This window comes from Sciurus vulgaris (genome assembly GCF_902686455.1).
Source record: "Sciurus vulgaris genome assembly, chromosome: 4".
NCBI lineage: Eukaryota > Metazoa > Chordata > Mammalia > Rodentia > Sciuridae > Sciurus > Sciurus vulgaris.
In genome coordinates, this window is record NC_136464.1 from 11,604,058 (window position 1) to 11,627,000 (window position 22,943).

At 35.5% G+C, this 22,943-nt stretch overlaps 1 protein-coding gene across 7 annotated transcripts; it reads left to right on the forward strand.

Moving 5' to 3' along the window:
- The first annotated feature begins 437 nt into the window (after nt 1–437).
- On the forward strand, nt 438–22,362 carry TIAL1 (TIA1 cytotoxic granule associated RNA binding protein like 1). Of its 7 annotated transcripts, none has more exons than XM_079137802.1 (13): nt 438–926; nt 3,519–3,580; nt 7,625–7,721; nt 12,896–13,045; nt 13,277–13,331; nt 13,489–13,576; nt 15,475–15,550; nt 17,087–17,195; nt 17,605–17,700; nt 17,800–17,884; nt 18,129–18,252; nt 18,580–18,719; nt 19,549–22,362. In XM_079137802.1, the coding sequence occupies exons 3-13, from the start codon at nt 7,710–7,712 to the stop codon at nt 19,673–19,675; spliced, it is 1,062 nt and encodes a 353-aa protein (XP_078993928.1). In that variant the 5' UTR covers nt 438–926; nt 3,519–3,580; nt 7,625–7,709; the 3' UTR covers nt 19,676–22,362. The 7 variants fall into 7 exon arrangements, with proteins under 7 accessions (XP_078993928.1, XP_078993929.1, XP_078993926.1 ...); XM_079137803.1 differs by having other exon boundaries at nt 12,947–13,045; XM_079137800.1 differs by lacking the exon at nt 3,519–3,580.
- The last annotated feature ends 581 nt before the right edge of the window (nt 22,363–22,943 follow it).

Genomic DNA, 22,943 nt, shown 5'->3' on the forward strand with positions numbered 1-22,943 from the left:
AGAAGAGGGCCAGCAGGGCCTGCTGGCTCCGACACCACGCGGAGACAGCGCAGCGCCTGAGCCGCAGTTGAAGAAACCGCTCTCGGCCAGGACGGAGGCGGAGCCCACGCTCACGCCCGGCCAACAGATGGGCCTTAAGATGCCTGGAGCCGTCCCGAAGCCGCCCCCAGCGCGAGGCACGATGGGACTTGTAGTTCACTTCCCGGACAACGCCTCTCCCACTCGGCCGGCCCGCCTTTTGCCGTCGCTTGTTCTCTTCCCTCCCCTCCCGGCACGCCGACTTCCTGGTGGCCGCACGCCCTCACGTACGACTACACTACCCAGAAGTCTCTCCTGCGCGTCCCGGCGCGGCGCGGGGTCTCCTTCGGACTACAGTTCCCAGAAGTCTCCTGGAAAGTGCTTCCCTCGCTCCTTCCCAGGACCGCGATTCCCAGAGACTTCACTTCACGGCGTTTCTCTTTTTGCCAGATCTCTGCTGGAGCTGGCTGGGGTTCCGCCGGACGGACGGCAGGCAGGCCCTCGGCGACGACGGGGTCCGCCGCGACCGGGCACAGGGCTTGCTCCGCGGCCTGGCTTTCTGTCCCCTCAGCTCTCCGGGGCAGGCCGTCGCGGCTGGCCTGAGCGGTGACCTGGCGGGCCGCGCCTGCGCCCTGCCCCGTTTCCTGCCTGGCTGGTGGCGGCGGCCATTTTGTTCATCCTCCTCCTCCTCCTGCTCCTCCTGGTTGGAGCGCAGTGTCCGGAGCGGGCTGGGGGGAGAAAGCCCGAGAGCAGGGTTCGGTGCCTTTTCCTCTGTCCCCAGCCGGTGCCCGGAGCCCCCCTCCCCTTCCTCCCCACCCCCTCCCCTCCCCAGCCCTGCCCTCCCCCTTGTCCCGGGATCGCTCCGTCGCACCCACCATGATGGAAGACGACGGACAGCCCCGGACTCTGTGAGTACCCGAGACCGGGGGTGCCGGGAGCCAAGAGGCCCGGGCACCGCGGGACGCTAAGGGAGGGAGCAGGAGACAGGGGGCCGCAGCCGGGACTCTGGCGGCTCCCTGGCCGGGGCGGCGTGGACGCGAAGTGCATTCCTCATCTGTCCCTTTCCTAGGGAAGGAAGCCCTCCCTTCCCCCAAACACGGTCACTTCCTGGGGTCCGAGGCTTGTCCCGACCTTTTCCTCTCGCGCCCTTCTTCGCGCACCTTCCCTAGGCCTGGCTTCTGCGCCCGCTGAGGCTGTCAGGCCCGGGAGAGCTTCTGCTCCCCCTGTGCTTGGGGGCCCTGGGCTGGGCCGGGAGCTGCCGGTCCCCACGGGGGCTGGGCCTGGTGGGGGTGGGACTGGGGGTGGGACCGTCGCTGCATCCCTGGCGGGCCGCGAGGAATTAGCACTCACGCCCTCCACGTCCCCAGCTTGAGTCGCTCCCGGCTCTTCTCCCGAACTGAGCTCTCGGAGGAAGCCAGACACTCTTCAGCCACTGGAGCCCCTTGTCTCTTTCTGCCCCACGTGCCCCCGCCCACGCTGTCAGAAACACCCGCCCAGCGCCCGCTACTTTTGAAGTGCAAAAGGAATGCCTCTTGCCGCCTGAGCGTCGCTCCCTTCTCGGATAGCGAAGTTTACTTTGAGCGCGCCCTCCGCCAAACTGACAACCAGTTGTCACGCTCCTTTTGCTGTTTGGTGTTGCCGCTTCCTAATTTGTGTTGTCGAGTCCAGAATCGGATAAAATAATGTCTTCTTCGCTACACGATGATGCGTGTTTTGGGGCGCTGCTTCGGTCTTGCTGTTGCATTTTGCTCAAGCCCACCCTAATGAATGAATTCCATTTTCCAACCTCCTAATTCGAGTTTCCTTCCTTTTCCAATGAAGAGTGATGACTCAGCAATTACATTTCTTTTCGAATAATGTGGCACTCTTTCTTCTCTTCTCTCTCTCTCTCAGTTATTTCTAATTCAGTGTTTAAATTGATCACCTTTGGCGTTGCCAGCCTCTGAGGCCCAGTTCTCCTTGAGTTACGAGGAGTCCAGTCCCTCTTTTGCTTCTCTTGCCTCTGCTGGTATTGATATGATCAGAGTTCACTTGGCTGGGTTATCTGTTGGGGAAAGTACTTTTTGGGGAATAGATGAAGGTGGATGGGCCCTCAGGGAGTTTGACTAGCTTCTCAGAACTTGACTCCTACCAAAGAAAGTACGCTCCATAAAGAAGGTAGACTTCTCCATGCAATCTTGATACAGATTATTTTTTCCACCTTGTACTTTCTTTTTGTTCCTATTTCTTTTAATATTTTACTCTGAGGTACTTGCCAGCCTGTTTTGGGAATTTAAGGCCAATTTAAACACATCCAATACCTGAATGGAAAACTTGATTCATAGAACTTTTTTGTGTTTTGTGTTGTTTTACATTTTTGCCTTCTCAGAAAAGAGAATTGGGACAAACTTAAAATTTGTTCTCAACGTCTGTCAAAGCCAAAGCTTGGTAGTTAGCATTTGGGAAAGTTAGATTTAGGGCCTAGCTATCATGTATTTAAGGAAGGTAACAGTTACATTGTATCTAAAATATCCAAAATGTCATCATTGCATCATAATAGCTATTGAATAATTGGTAATTTCTTATGGTTAATGTCTCATTAATTGTATCATTTGTTCCTTAGAAGAGGAATTCCTGGTTTTGTCCTGCTAAATAATGTGCTTTTTCAGTCTTTCATTCATCTAGTTATCTTTGCATCTGCCTCACTTTCACCTCCATTAGCCTTCTCCAGTAGACCAAAAAGCTAATTTTTTGTTACTTATTTCCTACCACTACCTTCTCTATTCTCGCTCTTTCTCTGAAACACACTTAAGTTGTCAATTATATTTATCTAAAAATGTGATATATGCAGAGGAGTAAATAAAAATCTTAAGCTCTGTTGTTCCTTTATGTAGTACATGTTTACTACTCTTCTTTTTTATTCCTTTTTCCTTCTCCTACTCTCCTCCATGGGAAGGCTTTTTGTTGTTTTTTAAGACAAGGACTGCTACATCTTCCTAGGTCTTACCCTTCAAGCACTTAGTTCACTGCCGGGAACATAAGAGGTACTTCATAAACATTTTACAATGATTATACTTTTTTCATTAAATTAGTTTAAGTCCTTTTTTAATAGTCCTGATTGATTTAAATTATAGGCAGAGTATTGTCATACCTTGTGCAGTTGATTTATATATATATATATATTTAAATCTTCAAATGTAAAATCTTGAGATAAAAGCAAATGTTTCACAATTCAGATTTTTACCAGCATTTAATAAAAATGATGCATAATAGTTTGAAAAAGTATACGTTTTAAATATTTCCCCTCAAAGGGCTCTATTAGATATAAGTAATGTGATGGAAACTGAACATTTTAGAGGTTGTTATCTAGTAAGGTTTGGTTTTAGTTATGGAGATGCCTTGTGATCTATGGATGAGCTTTTCAATTGGCTAGTATGTTTTTAAAGAATGTACTCTTAACAAAACTTAACCTGTTTTCCTTAAAATGCCTGTGTGTTACTAGTGAGGTTTTTTTCCTGCAGACACACACAAGCTAAGACATATGGTTCTATCTTCAGAAAACAATATGGTGTTTATAGCCTAGGTAGGTCTTTAAATATTCATTACCTACAGTATTACTAATTTATTTGATGGTATTTAAATGGTATAGAATTGCTTTGATGTTGAGCTTAAAGTTCTGTTTGTCTTATAGTTGCTTTAAAGGACTGTTGTTTGATGTTTTTCATTCTCAATTAACATTTATTTTGGGGTATTATGTATTGGATAACTTGTGATCTTAAAAAATAAACAAGATCATGCTATGTAATACTGGTGTTTGAAAGTGAACACACATTTTAGGACACTTTTTAGGCTTGTGCGTTTTTTTATAGTGCATTGATTTGATCCATGGTATATCTGAATCTATAATATGACAGTAAATTACATTAATGTTCCATTATAGTTTATTTTACTCAGCTATTTGATGCACCCAAATCAATAGGAATTGTGGATCTGGGATAATAATAATCATGTTATGTAATGTCATCCTTTGATACTGTTGGTTCTTCCTGATATTCAAAAAGAGGAAGCCTATGATTTAGAGTATAATATGAACATCTAAGAACACAGCAAAAGAAACTACTATAAAATCTAGTTATAAAATTGAGTAGCTATACCATGGATTTGGCTAAATTGTAGCTGTAATCAATCCCCTCATTCAATTTAATCAATCTTTTTTTTTTCTTTTTTAAAGTGTGTGTGTGTGTGTCCCTTATAAATAGATGGTCAATTCAACAGTACCACCTGCACCTTTCCTCCCTCCTACCTCCTTCCAAATACTGACAAATTGAACAGTTCATTAGAGGACTTTTAAAGGATATTGTTGCAAAATCTCTTCTATAGGAACTTGTCAAGAACAAAAGCAAAAATGTTACTTTTATGGAAATATAACCATAGTATTTTATGTAAAACTGCTGGTAATTTTAGCCTTGGTAGGGTTACTCTTTTCAGAGAGAGCACATTCAGTGTTGAAAAACTGTCATTAGTCTTCTGCAAGGCCATGATGTTCTTCACCTAAAATTCTGCCCAGTTGGACATAGGAAGTAGTTTGGCAATGTGAACTTCTGTCCACTGTCAAACTGCCAACTCTCTAGTCTCAAATTGGATTTTAACCCTAATGTTAGGGATAAAGGTATCATTTTCAGTTTTTAATACTTCAGTTCCTGTTCTTAGAAGACAAAATAGAGTGTAAGGTATGCCTTTTATTTTTTTCATTGAGTTAAAAACCCTTTTGGAATTTCTTAATTGTTCTCTCTTTTGAATTGACCTCTCACTATAAGAACTCAATTTTTTGTTGTTGTTGTTTTGTATAGGTTCTTCAAGTAGAAATTATATATTTAAAAACTTGAAATTTTAGAATATGTTGACTACTTCACAATCACAACAGAAAGTGAAGGGTAGCAGCTGTCATTTGAAAAGAAAAGAAATATTTTAATAAACTCCCAAAAGATGATCTTACTAGGTCAACGATTGAAATTTGTCTTATTAGTGTTTATTTCAGGACAGATTATTTTATAATAATGTAAAGGTACTTACGCAGTGTAGTACAGTATTTTAAAAGCTATAAACTGTGCCTCCATTAAGTATTAATGCATGAAGGCATATGTAAATTCATGAATTATAAGATGTTTTACATGTTGTTATGGAAGGCCTTTCATGTTAGTTTTTGAAATTTAGTTTTCTGCTTTACCACTTAACTCATAGTGGAGATCATTGAAAAATAGGAAACCTAAAAACTAGATTTTTGAAAAGTATTTTAGGGCATTCTAAACTTAGGTGTTAGTGTTTTAATGTTTGATATCAGTATAAGAAATGCACATTAATTAATGTTCATGCGGTTTTTCTGAGAAAATGGATGTTTAAACAGTAATGCAAATTAAAAATTATATAAATCATTTAAAATATAGTACATTAAAATGATAATTCTATTTTAATTTTGTAGCTACCTTCAATGTGTGCAAATCAGTCTTACACATTCTTTGTTTTTTTTCTTTTGGTACTGGGGATTTAACCCAGGAGTGCTTTACCACTGAGCCCCATCCCCAGCCTTTTTTATTTTTTATTTTGAGACAGGGTCTCATTAAGTTGCTTAGGGCCTTGCTAAGTTGCTGAGGCTTCCTCAAACTTGTGATCCTCCTGCCTCAGCCTTCCAAGTTGCTGGGATCACAGGCATGTGCCACCATGCCTAGCTCTTCTTTTCTTTTATAAATGTGCTAACTAGCTCTTTAAGTTAGATGAACATATTAACATAACTTCTTCATTTTTCTTATAGATAGATCTCTCTTGTTTAAAAAAAAAAAAAAAAAAAAGGAAAAGAAAAAGTATTCCATGGATACAGAATCACAAACTCCTACAAATTACAAAAGAAAAGAAAAAAAAAAAAGGCAGGCAGTTGTCTATGGCTAACTCATAATTCTAGAACCTTTCACTACTGGTGGAAAAAATAAGTCCTGCTGGCCTACGGAGGGCTTGACTCCACTTTAATTATAAGGAAAAAAAATGGCATCCTGGGCCTAAACCAGTTTGTCACCTGGTTTGATCTTCTATTTAAGTAACATTGGACTTATATTTCAGTTTTAGAATATGTGTCCTAAGGTTATTAGTATCCATTGCAGTGAAATTCTTAACTGGAAAATTGCTGCTTGTTCTTAATTGCATTTTTTTGTTTGTTTGTTTTGTTTTGTTTTTAATTATCTTTAGCTTTCTCAGGCTGTTTTTCCCTTTTAGTGTATTCCATCTTAAAGCAGTTATGTATTTAATGTGGCAACTATGTTGCAAAGATTCTTTTGGTCTTGGTACTCAGTTTCCAGATGTTATATATTATTGGTGAAAAATAAAACTTACTTGTCCTTTTACTTTCCAGAAGAAACTATGTTAAATTTTACAAGTACTTTTTAGTTTATGAAGTTGTTCATGACAGATATGAGTTTCAGCAACTATTTGCTGAGTACCAGAAATATTTAAAAAGTTTGGCACTTTACAGAGTTAAATCAGTGGTGCCAAATATAAGTCAAAGTGGTTATCTCTTGGTCGTGAAGTAGTCATTTTTATTTATTTAAAAAATTTATATAAAATATGTGTGTTCAATTTGTAATCTGCAAAAAAACCCATATCTTTAAATATCCATAGTCAACAGTATATCTGAATTGTTCTCAATTTTCCTCTGAATTTCTAAAGAAATTTGCTTTATTTATTACCTGCATAGATATATATTTTTTTGTTGATTCTGCTTTATTCACTTATTTGTGTGTGTGTGTGTGTATGTGTGTGTGTGTAGGTACTGGGGATTAAACCCAGTGGTTTGTGCATGCTAGGCAAGAGCTCTACCATTGAGCTATACCCCCAGTTCTTTTTATTTTATTTTGACATAGGGTCTTGTTAAGTTGCCCAGACTGACCTTGAACTTGTGATCTTCCTCCCTAAGTCTCCTGAGCAGCTGGTTTTATGGGAGTGTGTCCCCACACCCATCTCAGATGTATTTTTGACCAGAAAAATCTTATTAGTTTACCCTGTTCTCCTAAAACAAAGCAATGAAGACATACCATTTGCAAATAGTCTTATTTAGCCAACACCAAAACAAAACTCCTTCATTCTTTGTGTTTTGCTGTAACTTTACTCAACTCTGTTCTTTGTTCATGTAATTGCCTTGGTTGGCACTTTAAAATGAATCCACTATATCTCTAATACCTTTTTTAATGATCAGGTGTTTTAGTATTTGTCATATTTGTGTCTATGCTATGAATTACTTTGAATTAGAAATTGTAGTTATCATGAGACTGGTTTAAATTTTTGACAAGTAGAATAAGATGATAAAATGATACAGGGTATAGAATATAATATAATATACATTTGGGGTATAAGATCATATTGGTTTGTTCTTTACAATGTCTTTTGAATTGATATTTTAGTGGGCAGGAACAATTGTTGCTTTCCTTAATAAGAGTTAATCTTACCTTAATAAGGGTCAGGTTACTTTGAAAATTTTTATTGAAGACACAGGAAGTTAAGTTGAAATAAAAGGTGATAAATTAAATAACACATAGAGCCAGAGCTAAAAGTAAATTGATAATGTGTTTTTTTTCTCATTCAGATACGTAGGTAACCTCTCCAGAGATGTGACAGAAGTCCTTATACTTCAGTTATTCAGTCAGATCGGACCCTGTAAAAGCTGTAAAATGATAACAGAGGTAAGATCTTCCCAGTTAAATGTGCTGTCAGTTGGCATAATGTCCAACATTTTGAGATTTGTTGACTGATTTGTATCATTTTTTAAATTTTATTTTAAGCCTCAGGTTATTCTGGTAGAGAGATCAGTGACTTATTTGATTTGGCTGGTAAATGAGGCTTAAAATGGAGTCTTGCTTGAAAGGGTAAAGTTTCTGTGGTGTTTGTTACTTTAACACAATCATACTTTATGATGTTATCTCCAGGTGATTTTGCTTGTAAGCAGCTTATCTCAGAATGGTGAAGAACTTGATGGTATATTGAATAATTTCAATCAGAGTGTAAATAATTTAGATAGCATTCATTTAAACTTCAGGAATTGGTGATGTGAAAGAACATTAGGTTATTGTGTACATAGTAAAGCAACATGTGTCGTGTGCATCTTCAGTAAATATTAATGATTACACAACTTTATGTAGCTAGGCATTTAAATTGTTAGAATAATAATTTTGTTGAGGGGGGCATGTGCAGACCCTGGATTCAGTTAAGACTGTAGTAATACTCAATGACTCACATTTTAGTTTTTCTTTTCTTCTTTCTGTTTATTTATTTACTTTTTTTTTTTTTTTTTACTACTATGTACCAGATTCTACGGTAAGTGCTAGGGATACAGTAGTGAATAAGACAGTTCTTAGCCCCTTAATATTTCACAGCTTAGTAGGGAAACAGAGAACTTAACAGGTACTCAGAATATAAAATAATAAATGCTTTGGAAGCAAGGATATGTATAGGCTGAAACCTAAAAAAACATAGGAGCTGACCTGAAAGGAATTTGGGGAAGAAGCAATTCTAGTTAGAAGAATGTTGGTCCAGGTAGATGAGCATGAGTGCTTATAAGAGAAAACAGTGGTGGTGGGAGAGGGAATACAAGTCTGTTTTTTGTTTGAAACCTGTATTCAGTAGTAGCACAGTTGGAGTTTAAAATGGGATTAGTTGTTAAGATGTCAGAAACTGCTAAGGAGTTGGTCTTTTATCGTGACTTGGGGAACTATTAAAAACCTATGAAATACGTTGGCCTTTTGATCTTTCTTAACTCACTACAGTTATTGTTCTGTGCTGGTATATTTTCCTTCTTTCCTTCCTGACTTTATTCACTCATCTTTTCATTAATCAAAAGTCTACTTTGCACTAGGCACTCTTCAAGACCCTGGTCATATAATGGAGAGCCAGACAAAGGATGTTTCCAGGCAAATAGGGATAAGAGCCATAATGAGAATGATACAGTTCTATGATGATTGGAGGGTTGGTGTTATGTAGGCTAGGTGAGGGAAGATGTCACCTCTTTGAGCTGAATAACAAACAAGATGGTACCCGTCCACGGTAAGAGCTGAAGGCAGAGGAAAAGCAAATACAAAGTCCTCGAGTTGGTAATGAGCTTGTTGTGTTATGGAACCAAAGACCAGGATGGCTGCAGTATGGTGAGTGATGGAGAATAAGTGGTGGGAAACGAATCTAATAAGGTAAGCAGGATTCAGAATCACACAGGGCGGTATGGGCCATGACAGTGTAGATTGCAGTGGCAGACCTGGGGAGGGTTTTAGCAAGGGAACCAAGTGCTCTGATTTGCATTTTTAAGATTACTCTGTCAAGAATGATTGTTGTATAGAGAAGGACTGTAGGAGGCAAGAGAAGGAGGAGAGAAAGCAACTGGGTTTACTAATCTAGGTGAGAAGTGATGGGTTCTTGTGCTTTAGAGTGTGGCCGATAAGAATAAGAGTAGATAAAATTTGTAATATATTTTGAAGGTAGAATCGGTAGAACTGGATTGGCTGTGGGATATAAGGGAAAGGAAGAAATTTGGAGAGACCCTAAAGTTCTCGTTAGTGCAATTATGTGGGTGGTAATGCTATTTACCAAAATGGGGATGACTGAGCAGGGCACAGGATGCATGGAGGTTGGTGAGAATTGAGCATTCTATTTTGGCAATGGTAAATTTGTGTATCAGCTATCTAAATGAACATTATTATGGGCAGTTGGATAAACTAATTTGAAACTCTGGAGAGACCAGTCTTGAATCTTGTAGCAGTATTTGAAGCCATGGGACCACTGGAGATCATCTAGAGAGAGTGAAAGCAGAGAAGAGTAGAGGGATTAAGGTCTGAGGCCTGGAGCCTGGAACAGCTCAGAATTTAGAGTTACATTCTGACTTTGAGTTAAGGAAGAATTACCTTCAGAAAGATCTCATGAGGAAACAGGAAAACTGAGTATATGGTAGGTTGAAGAAAAGAGAATGTTTAGAGGAAGGAAGGTAGTGGTCAACTATTTCGAATTCTTTCTGGAAGTCAAGATGAAAATAGAAAAGTGGTCATAGAGGTGACCCAGAGTCATTGGTGAGCTAGTCTCAGAGATGTGCTTGGGTTGGAAGCTTATAGGAGGGGGTTTAGGAGAATGGCATATAAGAAAGTAGAAAGAGTCTAAAAATTTTTTGAGAAGCATTTGATAAATATTTTAACAGTATTTAAAAAAAATCCTATATGTACATACAGCCATTTGAGGGTTGGAGAGACTTGAAATGAATTTTTACAGCTTATCCATATTCTAGAACTCCTAGATTTGAACTTGTAAATATAAAACTTCATATTTCTGTCTTGACATTTATGTCATCCAACAAAAATAGATGATAACACTAATTAAGGTAAGGACCTAACTGATGATTAGAGTGTCACTTGGTAGTGGTATAAATGGGAAGCTTATAAAGGACATGGGCAATACAGAATATTTCATGTAGGCATTTATTTTCCTTTCATAGATTTTATTTCAATATATGAAAAATCTTTTTTCACCTTAGTTTTATGGTTTTTTAACTCTAGATATTATCATAGGTTCTAGATTTTCCTATATAATAAAGTAAAATATATTAAGGCAAACATTAAATAATTTTAACACCATCTCAGACACTTAGGATTTGACTTAAAAAATCAGTAGTGTGGGCTGGGGATGTAGCTCAGTTGGTAGAGTGCTTGCCTTGCAAGCACAAGGCCCTGGGTTCAATCCCCAGCACCACAAAAAAAAAAAAAAAAAAATCAGTAGTGCTTTAGATGAAATGCAGCATGATATGAGCATATGTGTGTTGTAAATATTTAAATACATGTGTACAGTTTTCTTTCCTTATCTGTGATTTTGCTTTCCTTAGTTTCAGCTACCTGTAGTCAAACTTGGTCCAAAAATATTAAATGGAAAATTCCAGAAGTAAACAATTTTAAAGTTTTTAAATGCATGTAGTTCTGAGTAGTATGATGAAGTTTCTTGCTATCCTGACCAGGACATGAACCACTCCTTGTGCAGTGTATTCACACGGGGATGTGGCTTACTACTAGTTAGATAAATTTGATAGCAGTGTGCATGAATAGACTAGTTTTTTAAAGCCTGTGTGATTTTCATAGTTCTACCATTGGACCCCCATGTATTTTGCCATAAATATCTAGTGTTTTCCTTAGAGACTGTCAGGGCCGAAGAGAGAGGAGTAGAAGGAAAAATGGACCAGCACAACTTTAATTTTGTAATTTACTTTTAAATCCATCAGAAAATGTTTCTGATAAATGTTAACTCTTTCACAAGAGGAACTTAAGTGTGCATTTCTATTTGGAGTCTTACCCCCCATTTCTTTTCTCTACCTCTTAAGAACGGTGTTCACGTGACTGTGACAGTAGGATCTTGTATGAAAGCCCATAGTTTTCTTGTCAGTGTTAATGATCCCACTTTTTTCCCCTCAAGGAATTGCCTCTGGTTGCTTTGTCACTGTTGTTTAGACATCTTATTTTGGATCTTCTAAAACTTTCCTGGAATGATAAACAGTGGTTGTTGTAAAGGTCTTTATTTTATCTGATATTTTTATCCCCTAAGGGTCAGCCCAGAATTCCACATTTTGAATGTTATATTTTAGGGCATTTTATACTGAAGAGTAATGAATGTTTTTAATCTTACATAAAAAATGTATTTGTACTACAGTTGTGCTATCTAATATAGGTTGCATGTATTTTTATTTTTGTTGTTAGGTAGCACTGCTTTCTCACCCTCTTTTCAAATACGTATTTGCCAACTACCGAGCATATATTTAACAAAGATTTTTTTGTATATTGGTGTTTTTGTGATGACAGAATATAGCTTTATCCTGGATCCTCCTCCCGCCCCCTTGGTTTTGTTTGTTTGTTTGTTTGTTTTGGCAGAGGGGGGTCAAATGCAGGACCTAGTGCATGCCAGGCAAGTGTGCTACTTCTGTGTGTACCCCCACGCTGTCCTGTAATATTGGAACATTTTATTCAGACACATTTTCGGCAGTTATTTTCGAAGTTCACTAGTGTATTTTCTGGGCTTTAGAAGACCATGTTCAAAGTTTGTAAATTCTCCAGTACCTTAGACTGGCTTGGAAGATTGCATTTTTCTGTTGTTATTCTTATCCAGAAAAGGAATACATATAATCCAGTAGTAGTACTAAAACACTTACTATTTGTAATACCAGTTTTGATCAGGAGGAGAGGTTTATAAAGTTGATTCAATTATGGTTTTGTTTGTTTGTTTTGTTTTTTTTTGGTACTGGGGATTGAACTCAGGGGCACTCGACCCATGTGACTGAGCCACATCCCCAGCCCTGTTTTGTATTTTACGTAGACATAGGGTCTCATTGAGTTGCTTAGTGCCTCACTTTTACTGAGGCTGGCTTTGAACTTGAGATACTTCTGCCTTGGCCTCCCGAGCTGCTGGAATTATAGGCGTGCATCACCATGCTCTGCCAATTCTATATTTTATAAAAAGATAAAACTCCTGGAGTACAGTTTATGAAGGATTATGATGCATGAATAGAATATATCCCTTTTAAAAAACTCTGGAAGAGGAGAGCAGGGATAGAGTGGTCCTCATCAAATCTGAGTTTGAGGTTTGATTTGGCCTAATCTATTTTATGTTTAACATACTTCACTAGAATTCTGTATTTCAGTTTAATACTCATGATTATGATTCCATACTGCTTTCTGTTTAAGTACAGCAGTGTTGTGAGATTTGTGAGATGCAAAATGAGGTTTAGCTGTAAGTTTTTTTGTTTTTTTTTTTTTTTTTAGTTGTAGGCTTTCATAAACTTTTGCAATCTCACCTTGTACATTCCTAGCTATCAGTAATGTTTTTTCCTGGATTTTCTTCTCAGCAACCCGATAGCAGAAGGGTCAACTCTTCTGTTGGATTTTCTGTTTTGCAGCATACAAGCAATGACCCATATTGCTTTGTGGAATTTTATGAACACAGAGATGCAGCTGCTGCATTAGCTGCTATGAATGGGAGAAAAATTTTGGGAAAGGTAAGGTAATAGAACGGTGACACCTTGTGCATACATAATATTTGCATGTTTATATTCTTTCTTAGCAAGATGTTAAACAGATATTCAACTGCTGAGTGATGGTTTTGCTTTATTCAGCCTAGTGCTTTTACAAAAATAATCCTGCTTGATAAATGGTTTATTAAGTGGTAAGTGTTATAAATTCATAATGACATGCCTAATAATTGTATTAAATATAATCTTTATTTTTAGGAGGTCAAAGTAAACTGGGCAACAACACCAAGTAGCCAGAAAAAAGATACTTCCAGTAAGTACTCCTGCTGCGTTTTAACTGTGGAAGAGTTCTGAAATTTTCCTGGCAGCATTACCAGCTTAACTAGGGTTTTTTTCCTCCTTAGTGTTGCCTAAAAAAGGTTTAGTAGCTGACTTCTTAAGTATTTGATTACCAAATACTCTGATTTCAGATCACTTCCATGTGTTTGTTGGGGATTTGAGTCCAGAAATTACAACAGAAGATATCAAATCAGCATTTGCCCCCTTTGGTAAAATATCGTAAGTATCATAATCAGTACTACACTCAACAGTGATAGGCAAAATTGTATATGATTAACTTGTATTGGAATTAAGATTTTCTTTCTCTAGTTAGTGTATTTTTCTTTTGTTTTTTGATTTTCTTTTTTGGTTTGTTTTGTTTTTTGAGTAGATGTTGTTGCAAATGTTACTGTCATTTCAATGTTTTGGGGTCTTGTTTTCATATAATCCTGTGTATAATATGTTTAAAAATTTAAGTGATTCTGTTTGTTATCTTTGAAGCAAATGTTTAGGTGGTGAAACTTAAAAAGTTCAACTTTTTTGTCAAATGTTTTCACAACTTGGTGGTTAAGAAAAATGGGTTAACAAAAAGCAAATGTGATTATACTGTGTTAAACTTTCATTGGAGGAGTTTATAAATGGGGGAAGTAGGTAAATCCTTGGGTATATTGTGGTTAAATTGAAAATGTTCATGTTTAAATGTAATAATAAATGTGTTTTGATATCTTAATAAGCTATAAGTAAAAAGTAGTACTATTACAGTATTAATGTTTAATGTCTGAATCATAAATGTGGGATTAATAAATAGATGGTTTTTGTTAGTGATATTTGATTCTGCTAGTGAGGGGACAAATATGGTTTGATTTAACAAAATTTATGCTCAAATTTTACTGTTACTTGATCAACTGTATTGGAAAGTTTAAAATGGTTACAAGTTCTATAAAGTATTTATCACAGTTTGTCTTTCTAATTATAATCAGTGTATTTGATATATTTCCTGTAGATGTAAATTAAACGTTTTAGTACTACTTTACAGAAATGTTTCAATTAAGAACAACTTTTTTCTCTTATAATTGGTTGTTCTGTAGATTTAATTTATTTGAAGGAAAGATTTAATTCTTAATTTTCTATTTTAATATTTGCTTTGCTTTTTAATCTAAATGTGGTAAGTAGTACTGTTTTAAAAATCAGTATAAAAATAACAGGTTGCTGTTTTTCAATCTTTATTTATACCTGAGACCTGCAGTTTTCTAAAGTCCAAGTCACAATTAAAAGTAATAGCATTCTGGTTATTTTGCAGAATTGCTCATAAGAATGGACAGGATCTTGAAGGCTAACTGCAAGGAACTGTGCACACTGGAACTCAGTTGTAGATTTTTTTTCTCATTTCTATTTATTCTTATTATACATTATTTATATATACATATTTTAGTATTTACATTTTAACATTCTATATTCAGTGGAGTTCTATATTTCCAATCATTTTAACTTACTCACTAAAATTTCTGTGTAAATTTGTTGTTTTCGTACTGGTGTGCTTAGCATTGTTGTTAGTTTTTTATTCTCCTTTCTTAAATTTCTGAAAATGTCAATTTTTCAAAATTTACAGCTGCCCAAACTCCAAAATGATGATAGAGAATTGACCAAGAAAAATAAAGAAATCTGTTAACAGGCCATGTATGCCTTTTTAATTCCTATTTTTTCCTCTTTTTCAATTTTTTAATATTTCATATATTTTGTATCACTAGGCAGAAGACATTTAACTATTTAGAGATTGCATGGTAAAGTAGTTAGCATTGTTACAGTAATTTATAGAATCAGTAAATCTTAGAGGACACTAGCAAATAGAATATTAGAAAAGGAAACTATTGTTCCTATTAAGCTTCAAATTTGAGCATTTAGTTTAGAAAGCACAGGCTATTTGATTAGGTTGCATGTTTATTACATGTTTTTGTCCTACTGCTTTTTTCTAACAGGTAAAGAAGCATTAGGGAGAGTTCAGGAATGGCTGTAGTTAATTAGGGCTAACTGGAATTTTATTTTAAAAAATGCTCACAATACAGTGTGTGTGGTTCCTTTTAGTTTTTATTTTGAGGATGACTCTTACTTCCCTCATTTAGCTGTGCTTCTTTTCACAGGGATGCCCGGGTAGTTAAAGACATGGCAACTGGAAAATCCAAAGGCTATGGTTTTGTATCTTTTTATAACAAACTGGTACGTTCTTTCAACTCAGTTAAAATCTTTAATCTTTATCCAAATTTAGTCATTAATTAATATATAGTAACTGAAATTTGAAAGTGCTTGGATATTAACTACAAATTCAACTTTTATATAAAAATTTTTTGCATGTGTTAATAATAGAGTATAACTTATTTTTTCATAAATCTGAGAGTAAATAGCTGAGAAGAGAGAGGGTGATTACACTCTAAGAACAGTTATTAAGATTGCATTTGTGCATTAGTAAAGGTAAAATGGGTTAGAAATAAAGCCTAAGATTAAGGACAAATGAACTAATCTGAGAATTTGGAGGGGGAAAGTAAGTTACATTGAGTCGTCTTTTTTTTTTTTTTTTTTTTTTTTTTTTTTTTTTTTTTGGTGGGGGGGCTCCTAGGGATTGAACCCAGGTCCTTTTTAATTCTTATTTTGGTCAGGCTGTCACTGTTACTGAGGGTCTCACTGAGTTGCTGAGGCTGACTTCAAATTTGGTTATTCTCCTTCCTTAGCCTCCCAAGTCCCAGGGATTCCAGGTGTGTGCCACTGTGCCCAGTTTATATTCAGTCTAAATCATGATCTCAGTTTTAATTCTTTCTCTGAAATTATCCATACTTTTAAAACTGGTATGTTAATGACTACAGCAGTCACATAAATGATTTAAGCAATTTCTCTTGATTTTTGTGTGACTTTTTAAAGAAAGAGGTACCAAAATATCTAAGCTTTTGTATCTATTGTAACATTCAATAATGAAGTAGGCTATAGTTTTGAAACAGTTTTAACAACTTAAATTACCTACATTTTATTGAAGTGGTAAAATAAAATTATCAAAGTTATATTCTATCTTTGCATAAGCTAATCACATGTTCATATTGATTTGGATAATCTAAACTTTTTCCTTTTTGTTTTGTGGTGCTGGGAATTGAACTCACCCCTGAGCTACATCCCTGGCCCTTAAACTTATTTTTTATTGGTATTCATTTTTCACCTTTTCAAATAATAATTTAGAAGCCTTCTGTGTTAAAATGTTTTAAATCTCATGTCATAGTCATAATTCTATGACCAATAGAAAACAGTGTAGATTTTGAAGGATAGGCAATTTAGACCATAATGTTTTTGTTTTAAATTTTTCGTCAGTAAATATTACATTATAAATCAGCTATAAAATTAAGATATTTGATTACTTTGTGTTGTGGGATTTCTGTTTTCCTTTTTATTAAAATATGTGTATTTGAGAAACTAAAACCTGCATTTTGGGTAATCAGTAGGATTATGATTTTTTTTCCCATATTTCAATTTCAATTATGATAAATGTTCCTTTACATCAACTTATAATGCTATTCTAGAATTTTACAGTCAAATTAAAATTAGCATTTTGATTAATTCAGGTTCAAATCATTAATCATTTGTTTTCAATTGTGAGTTCATTTACTGATGAGATTTATTGGATCCAACAGTGCTGACTTTTATTTATTATTGGCCTTTTATACCATTCATTTTTATTTGTGATTGCTCTTTCTCTCTCTCTTTTTTCCATAGGATGCAGAAAATGCAATTGTTCATATGGGAGGTCAGTGGTTGGGTGGCCGACAAATCAGAACCAATTGGGCCACACGCAAACCACCTGCACCTAAAAGTACACAAGAAAGTAAGTTATGTCTGCCACAGATGTTAAGATTATCGATTATTCACAAATCACTTATTTCTATACAAGATTTAGTTTCTTAATATTTAAATTAGTGTGGCAGACTTGTTTTGAATTTCATTATCCAAAAACAATTGAGATTTGATTTTCTTTTTTTCGAAGATGTGAACCACCTGATTTTTTATGATCAAATCTATATCAAATCATAGTATTGAGGGAAACATTATATTTTCTTCTTCCTGGAGGCATATCTTAACAGTATATAGTAATTAATAAGACTGTGTGTGGTAGTAGGCATCGAACCCAGGACTTTGCACCTGCTAGGCAAATGCTCTGAGCTACACTTACAGACCAGAAGATATTTTATAACATTGTATAGCAGTCAGCATTTTTCTTTTCTTTCTGCATGCAGACAACACTAAGCAGTTGAGATTTGAAGATGTAGTAAACCAGTCAAGTCCAAAAAATTGTACTGTGTACTGTGGAGGAATTGCTTCTGGGTTAACAGGTACAGTGTTTGCTTTCCTAGTCACTTTCTTTGTGGGGTTTCATCATTAATATTAATTTTACGATATACATGAACCTTAAATATTTGTATGTTTTATAGATCAGCTTATGAGACAGACATTTTCACCATTTGGACAAATTATGGAAATAAGAGTTTTTCCAGAGAAGGGCTATTCATTTGTCAGGTAATAGTCTACCTGTAATATCATTATTACTCTTGCATTTGATTCATTCCTTCACTTGGGTTACTTCATCCTGTCAAGGAATCAGTTTTTATATTTGTACTTTTTTACAATGTAGGACTTTTAACTATCCACATGATGTAATTTAGGGAAAATACCAACTTGTAGTTATGAACAATGAGTTTCTGTATTGTTTACGTTGTTAAGTTCTTAAAAAATAAAGACAAATGTTATTTTTTTCTCTTAGATTTTCAACCCATGAAAGTGCAGCCCATGCCATTGTTTCAGTGAATGGTACTACAATTGAAGGACATGTGGTTAAATGCTATTGGGGTAAAGAATCTCCTGATATGACTAAAAACTTCCAACAGGTAATTGGATTTTTCATAGTACTTTTTAAGGTTCCATCTTACATATCTACATACAAGCTTTGGAAACTAAAACAGTAAATAAAGCATATATCTACTTTCAGTTGATTGTATTAATGCTATTTCAAAATTGATTTTGCGGTATTAACTGAATCTTAATACTTTCTTTTCACAGGTGTCACCACCCCAATAAACTTAGACAATGATAAATAACAGAGTCCTATTCACATAAGGGTGCTTACTTAGTTTTTCTCTTCCTTGTCTCCCACTCTTTCTTCAAATACGGTGTTTCTTATTTATTTCTTAAAACAATAATTTGCTTTTTTCTAGGTCGATTATAGTCAGTGGGGCCAGTGGAGCCAAGTATATGGAAACCCACAACAGTATGGACAGTATATGGCAAATGGGTGGCAAGTACCGCCTTATGGAGTATATGGACAACCATGGAATCAACAAGGATTTGGAGTAGAGTAAGTTATTTGGGTTTTTCCATTGTAGACACCGATATAGTTCTGACCAAAGAAATTTAAAAATGTGTTTTCTTAGAATCTATTGAAATTATGTGCATTGAGGTACTTGGATTATAAACATAGAAACAAATCTAATGAAATGTGATTTGTGATGCTAAAAAATTACTTCTCTTTACCTAAATGGAAAGAGAAGTTGGGGTAACAATTGGTGTGACCTATCTTTGTAAGCAGATGGTAGAATTTGACTTACTTTTCTAAATATATTTTTGTTTGTTTATTTTGTATATATAAAAGATTTTTGTCTAGATATGTTAGGAAATTTGATGATTTTTTGCCTTTTGGCATGTGTGAGAAATCCCTAAAATTATGTGATATAAAATATCTTACTTTTTAGTGTTGTTGACAGAGTGGGTTGGTCACTTCCAAGTTTTTTCCCCAGTCCAGCTTAGACCTTTATTTTTACTGGTTCCTTCTTCTGAGATCTTTCCTACTTGAGAGTGCTTAAAATTTCTTATAAGTTCATAGATCATGTATGCATTGTGCTGGATAGATGATGTGTCCAATCCTTATTTTTTTAAAATCATTTTTGATACTCTTCAGAGATATGCTTAATTATGGTTGTCCTAATTGTCCTATGGTTGTGAGATGTGTATTCTATACTGTAGCATTTATTTCTTTGATCTATTTGATGTAAGTTTAATTTCTAGTTGTTTATTCTGTGATTGGACTGCTTGATTTTTCTATAAATGTATAGATGATTTTTTTTTTTTTTTTTTTTTTTTTTTTTTTTGTCTTGTGTTTGCTGAAGATTTTTTTTTTTTCTTCCAAGTCAATCACCTTCTGCTGCTTGGATGGGTGGATTTGGTGCTCAGCCTCCCCAAGGACAAGCTCCTCCCCCTGTAATACCTCCTCCTAACCAAGCTGGATATGGTATGGCAAGTTACCAAACACAGTGAGCTGGGACTCTAAACAAAATTGTAATTCATGATAGGCTTCGATTTCCTGTGACACTCTGAAGACATGAAAGTAGACATCGGAAAATGAAAATATTTATTTTAAAAATTGAAATGTTTGGAACCTTTAGCACAGCTTTGCTTTGGTGAAGGACACATGTCTTCTAGTTCTGCCTTTTTAAGTTTTTGTTCATGATGGATATGAACATGATTTTTCTTTGTGTACAAAAACTAAAATAAAGTCAATAAAGACAATTCTGACTACAAATTTTGATATAATAAGAGAAATGGGTAAATACATTTTGATTCTTAGATACTATTCCATTTTTATCTTACTGTTCAGTATTTTAACTCACTGTGTTTTTAAAAGAGCAAAAAAGGGAGGATCTTGAAAAACTGGGAATCACATAAGTTCATCCTGAATCCTGATACTCCCCTCCCCTACCCTGAGGTGGACCACATTTGAAGTCAGCAGAAAAAAAGTGATATTCAGAAGAAATACATGATTTTGGAGTCGCTTTGGAGGAATATTTACTTTCTTTATGCCTAAAAGAAACTGAAGCCAGACTGAAATTTTGCAACCTAAATAAGGAACAGCATTGTCTGAGTTACTTGAGCAAAATGTTCATTGGTCCACATTAAGACATATTTTTAAAACTTCAGAAAGTGTTATTAAAACTGTAGTATATTACATTTCATTTTGGGGAGAAATTCCAAGTATGGTGTTTGTATTAAAGTCAGACAGTCATACTTGTGCTTTTACATGACGTTTAAATGATATACATTGTAAATATTGAATACAGTGTTTAAAAAGCATGCTTCAACATAGAAGTAGCAGCAATGTAATTATTTGAAGTAACACTTAACACACTCCACTGCATTGAATGCAGTGAATTGATAAGAATGTTAAAGACTGACATTTCCAAGGTTGGCTATCTATGTAAAATTAAAATGACACAAATCACTACACAGAAAAGGCCTTAATTTAAATTCAATACAAGTCTTTGATGGATTAGTACATTCTAAAATGTCATTGGAAATTAGATTTTTGTTCTTTGCTTTACATTATTGGGTATGTAAATACCTTGATTAAAACCTGTAAAACAATTTCAAGGTTCCTATAAGTTGTATAGCACAAGTGTTTTTTAAAAATCTTGGGGTGTTTTTAAAAATTAGATATATTTTGCCCAAGAATTTTTTTAATGAGATTGCTAAAACATCTTATTTAGACAGTTTGATGTACCAATTTATAATTGGATATTCAGTTTAAATAGTACACAAAGTTGTGACTTTTATTTTTAATTAATTTTTTTCCTTGTGGGGAGTGTGCATGGGATGACAAGCCTGAACAGAGGCTTGAGTTGTATGTGTGCAGTTTGTAAATGAATCAACTGGAAATATGCAGAAGATTGAGGTTTGCTTCCAAGGTATTTTTCATCCTATGTGGATAAAATCTGCCTCAAATTTCTATAAAACAGGAATGTAAAAAGACAAAATCCTGCGTGTTTAAATTGTGACAGCTAGGGGGTGCAAATGTTTTGGCAATGTATTCAAAATGTTGGTCTGGGCACCAAAATGAGAAAATAGCCTTTTACGGTTAAGTAGTATGATGCAACTGGCATCCACAAATTGCCATTTTTTAAACCTTTGAGATCTTATAATTAACTTTAAAATAATGATGATTTTTATATATTGATGACCACAATTATTTTGGTATTACTTTCTTCCTTTCCCCATTTAAAAATATAGCCAAGTATATATTCAGGATAAAAATTCACAGGTTCTCAAGTTCATCTTTGAGCCAAATTTTTTAAAGTACCTTAGTTTTAACCACCATCCTCATCTTTTGCACTTGTACTCTTTTATTAGTAAAGACAGCTTTATTTCTTTTGCTCATACTATCTTGGGGGAATGTTTTTTGTTTTTTTTTTTTTTGAAAAGTTACTTTATATTTTTAGGGAGAACACATCAATTATGTTCCTGAGTTAAAATGTTCATAAATATTTATGAAACTTGAACAACTAAAGACTCTTTTTAATTGGTAAAAGCCTATTAAACTTCCAGGTTTTTTTTTTTTTTCCCCTCTGCCAGTAAATTAAGTGGCTTATTGAGATAACAAACAGCTAAGTATCGCTGTGGTGTTTCCTGATTGTATTTTCTGTGATTTAACTAAATTATCCAGACTAGTTATATTGCCATGGTAAGCATGTTGACTGAATTGTCCTCCATCTTAATCTGGATGAGAACAAGATTTCATGATCAGTTAATTGAAGTTATCTCATATTAAACAATTTTAAAACATAAAACTACTTGTCTGAAAGATGCACCATTTAGAAAATACAATTGTCAAGCTTACGATTTTATAACAAATTGAAGTCAGCGCTATTTTGATCCAGTTTGAGCCTAAGAATCGTTGTCTTTTCTTTCCCATGTTCATTATAACCAGCAGAGATTCTTTGGCATGCAAAGAAATGTTTATTTCTTAATTATTTCAAGATTTATTTTAATGATGTATTTCTGCCTGCCATCTTCTTTGCTCAAGTCATCTCTACCAGTATTTCCCCTATGCCATTCCCATTTGATTTTCATGTCTACTGGCAGTGAGAGGCTAAAATGATTGGCCAACTAAAGCCAAAGCTGTAAACCACAGTTAAAGTAAGTCTTTCAATAAAGACTAGACTACATGATAAGTGGCTTTTTCTTATTGTCGTTTATTACATAATTGTACCTTTCAGCCTAACATGAAATAAGCAATTTTGTTTTAAGTTCAGTAAGGTATGAGAAGTACATATATACTCAGGATTTATTTCTGCGTTCTGTTTATGTATTTAAAAGTCCATTAGCCTTGTTGAATTAAATTTTAATCTCGATATGGGAGAATAGAAATTTGCATTCTTCTAAAATGTGTTTTCTGTTGAAAATTATAGCAAAATTTCTCTAGTTTGGGGTCTATAAATAGGGAAACATTTTAGCTTAACTAGGTTGATCCTTGGTAGTGTCTATGTAAAAATCATGCTTCACAAACAAGCAAACAAAACAACAAAAAAGTGGGAAAAGAATATAAAGGATCTAGACACTTGTGACTTTTTGTGTTTGGGGATTTTTTGTTTTTTGACCAGGGGAGCTTTCTCACTGAGCTACATCCCCAGAAATTTTTATTTTTATTATTTTTTTTTATTTTGAGACAGGGTCTGTCTTAATTGCTGAGACTATTCTCAAATTTGTGGTCCTCCCGCCTCAGCCTCCTGAGTTGCTGGGATTACAGGTGTGT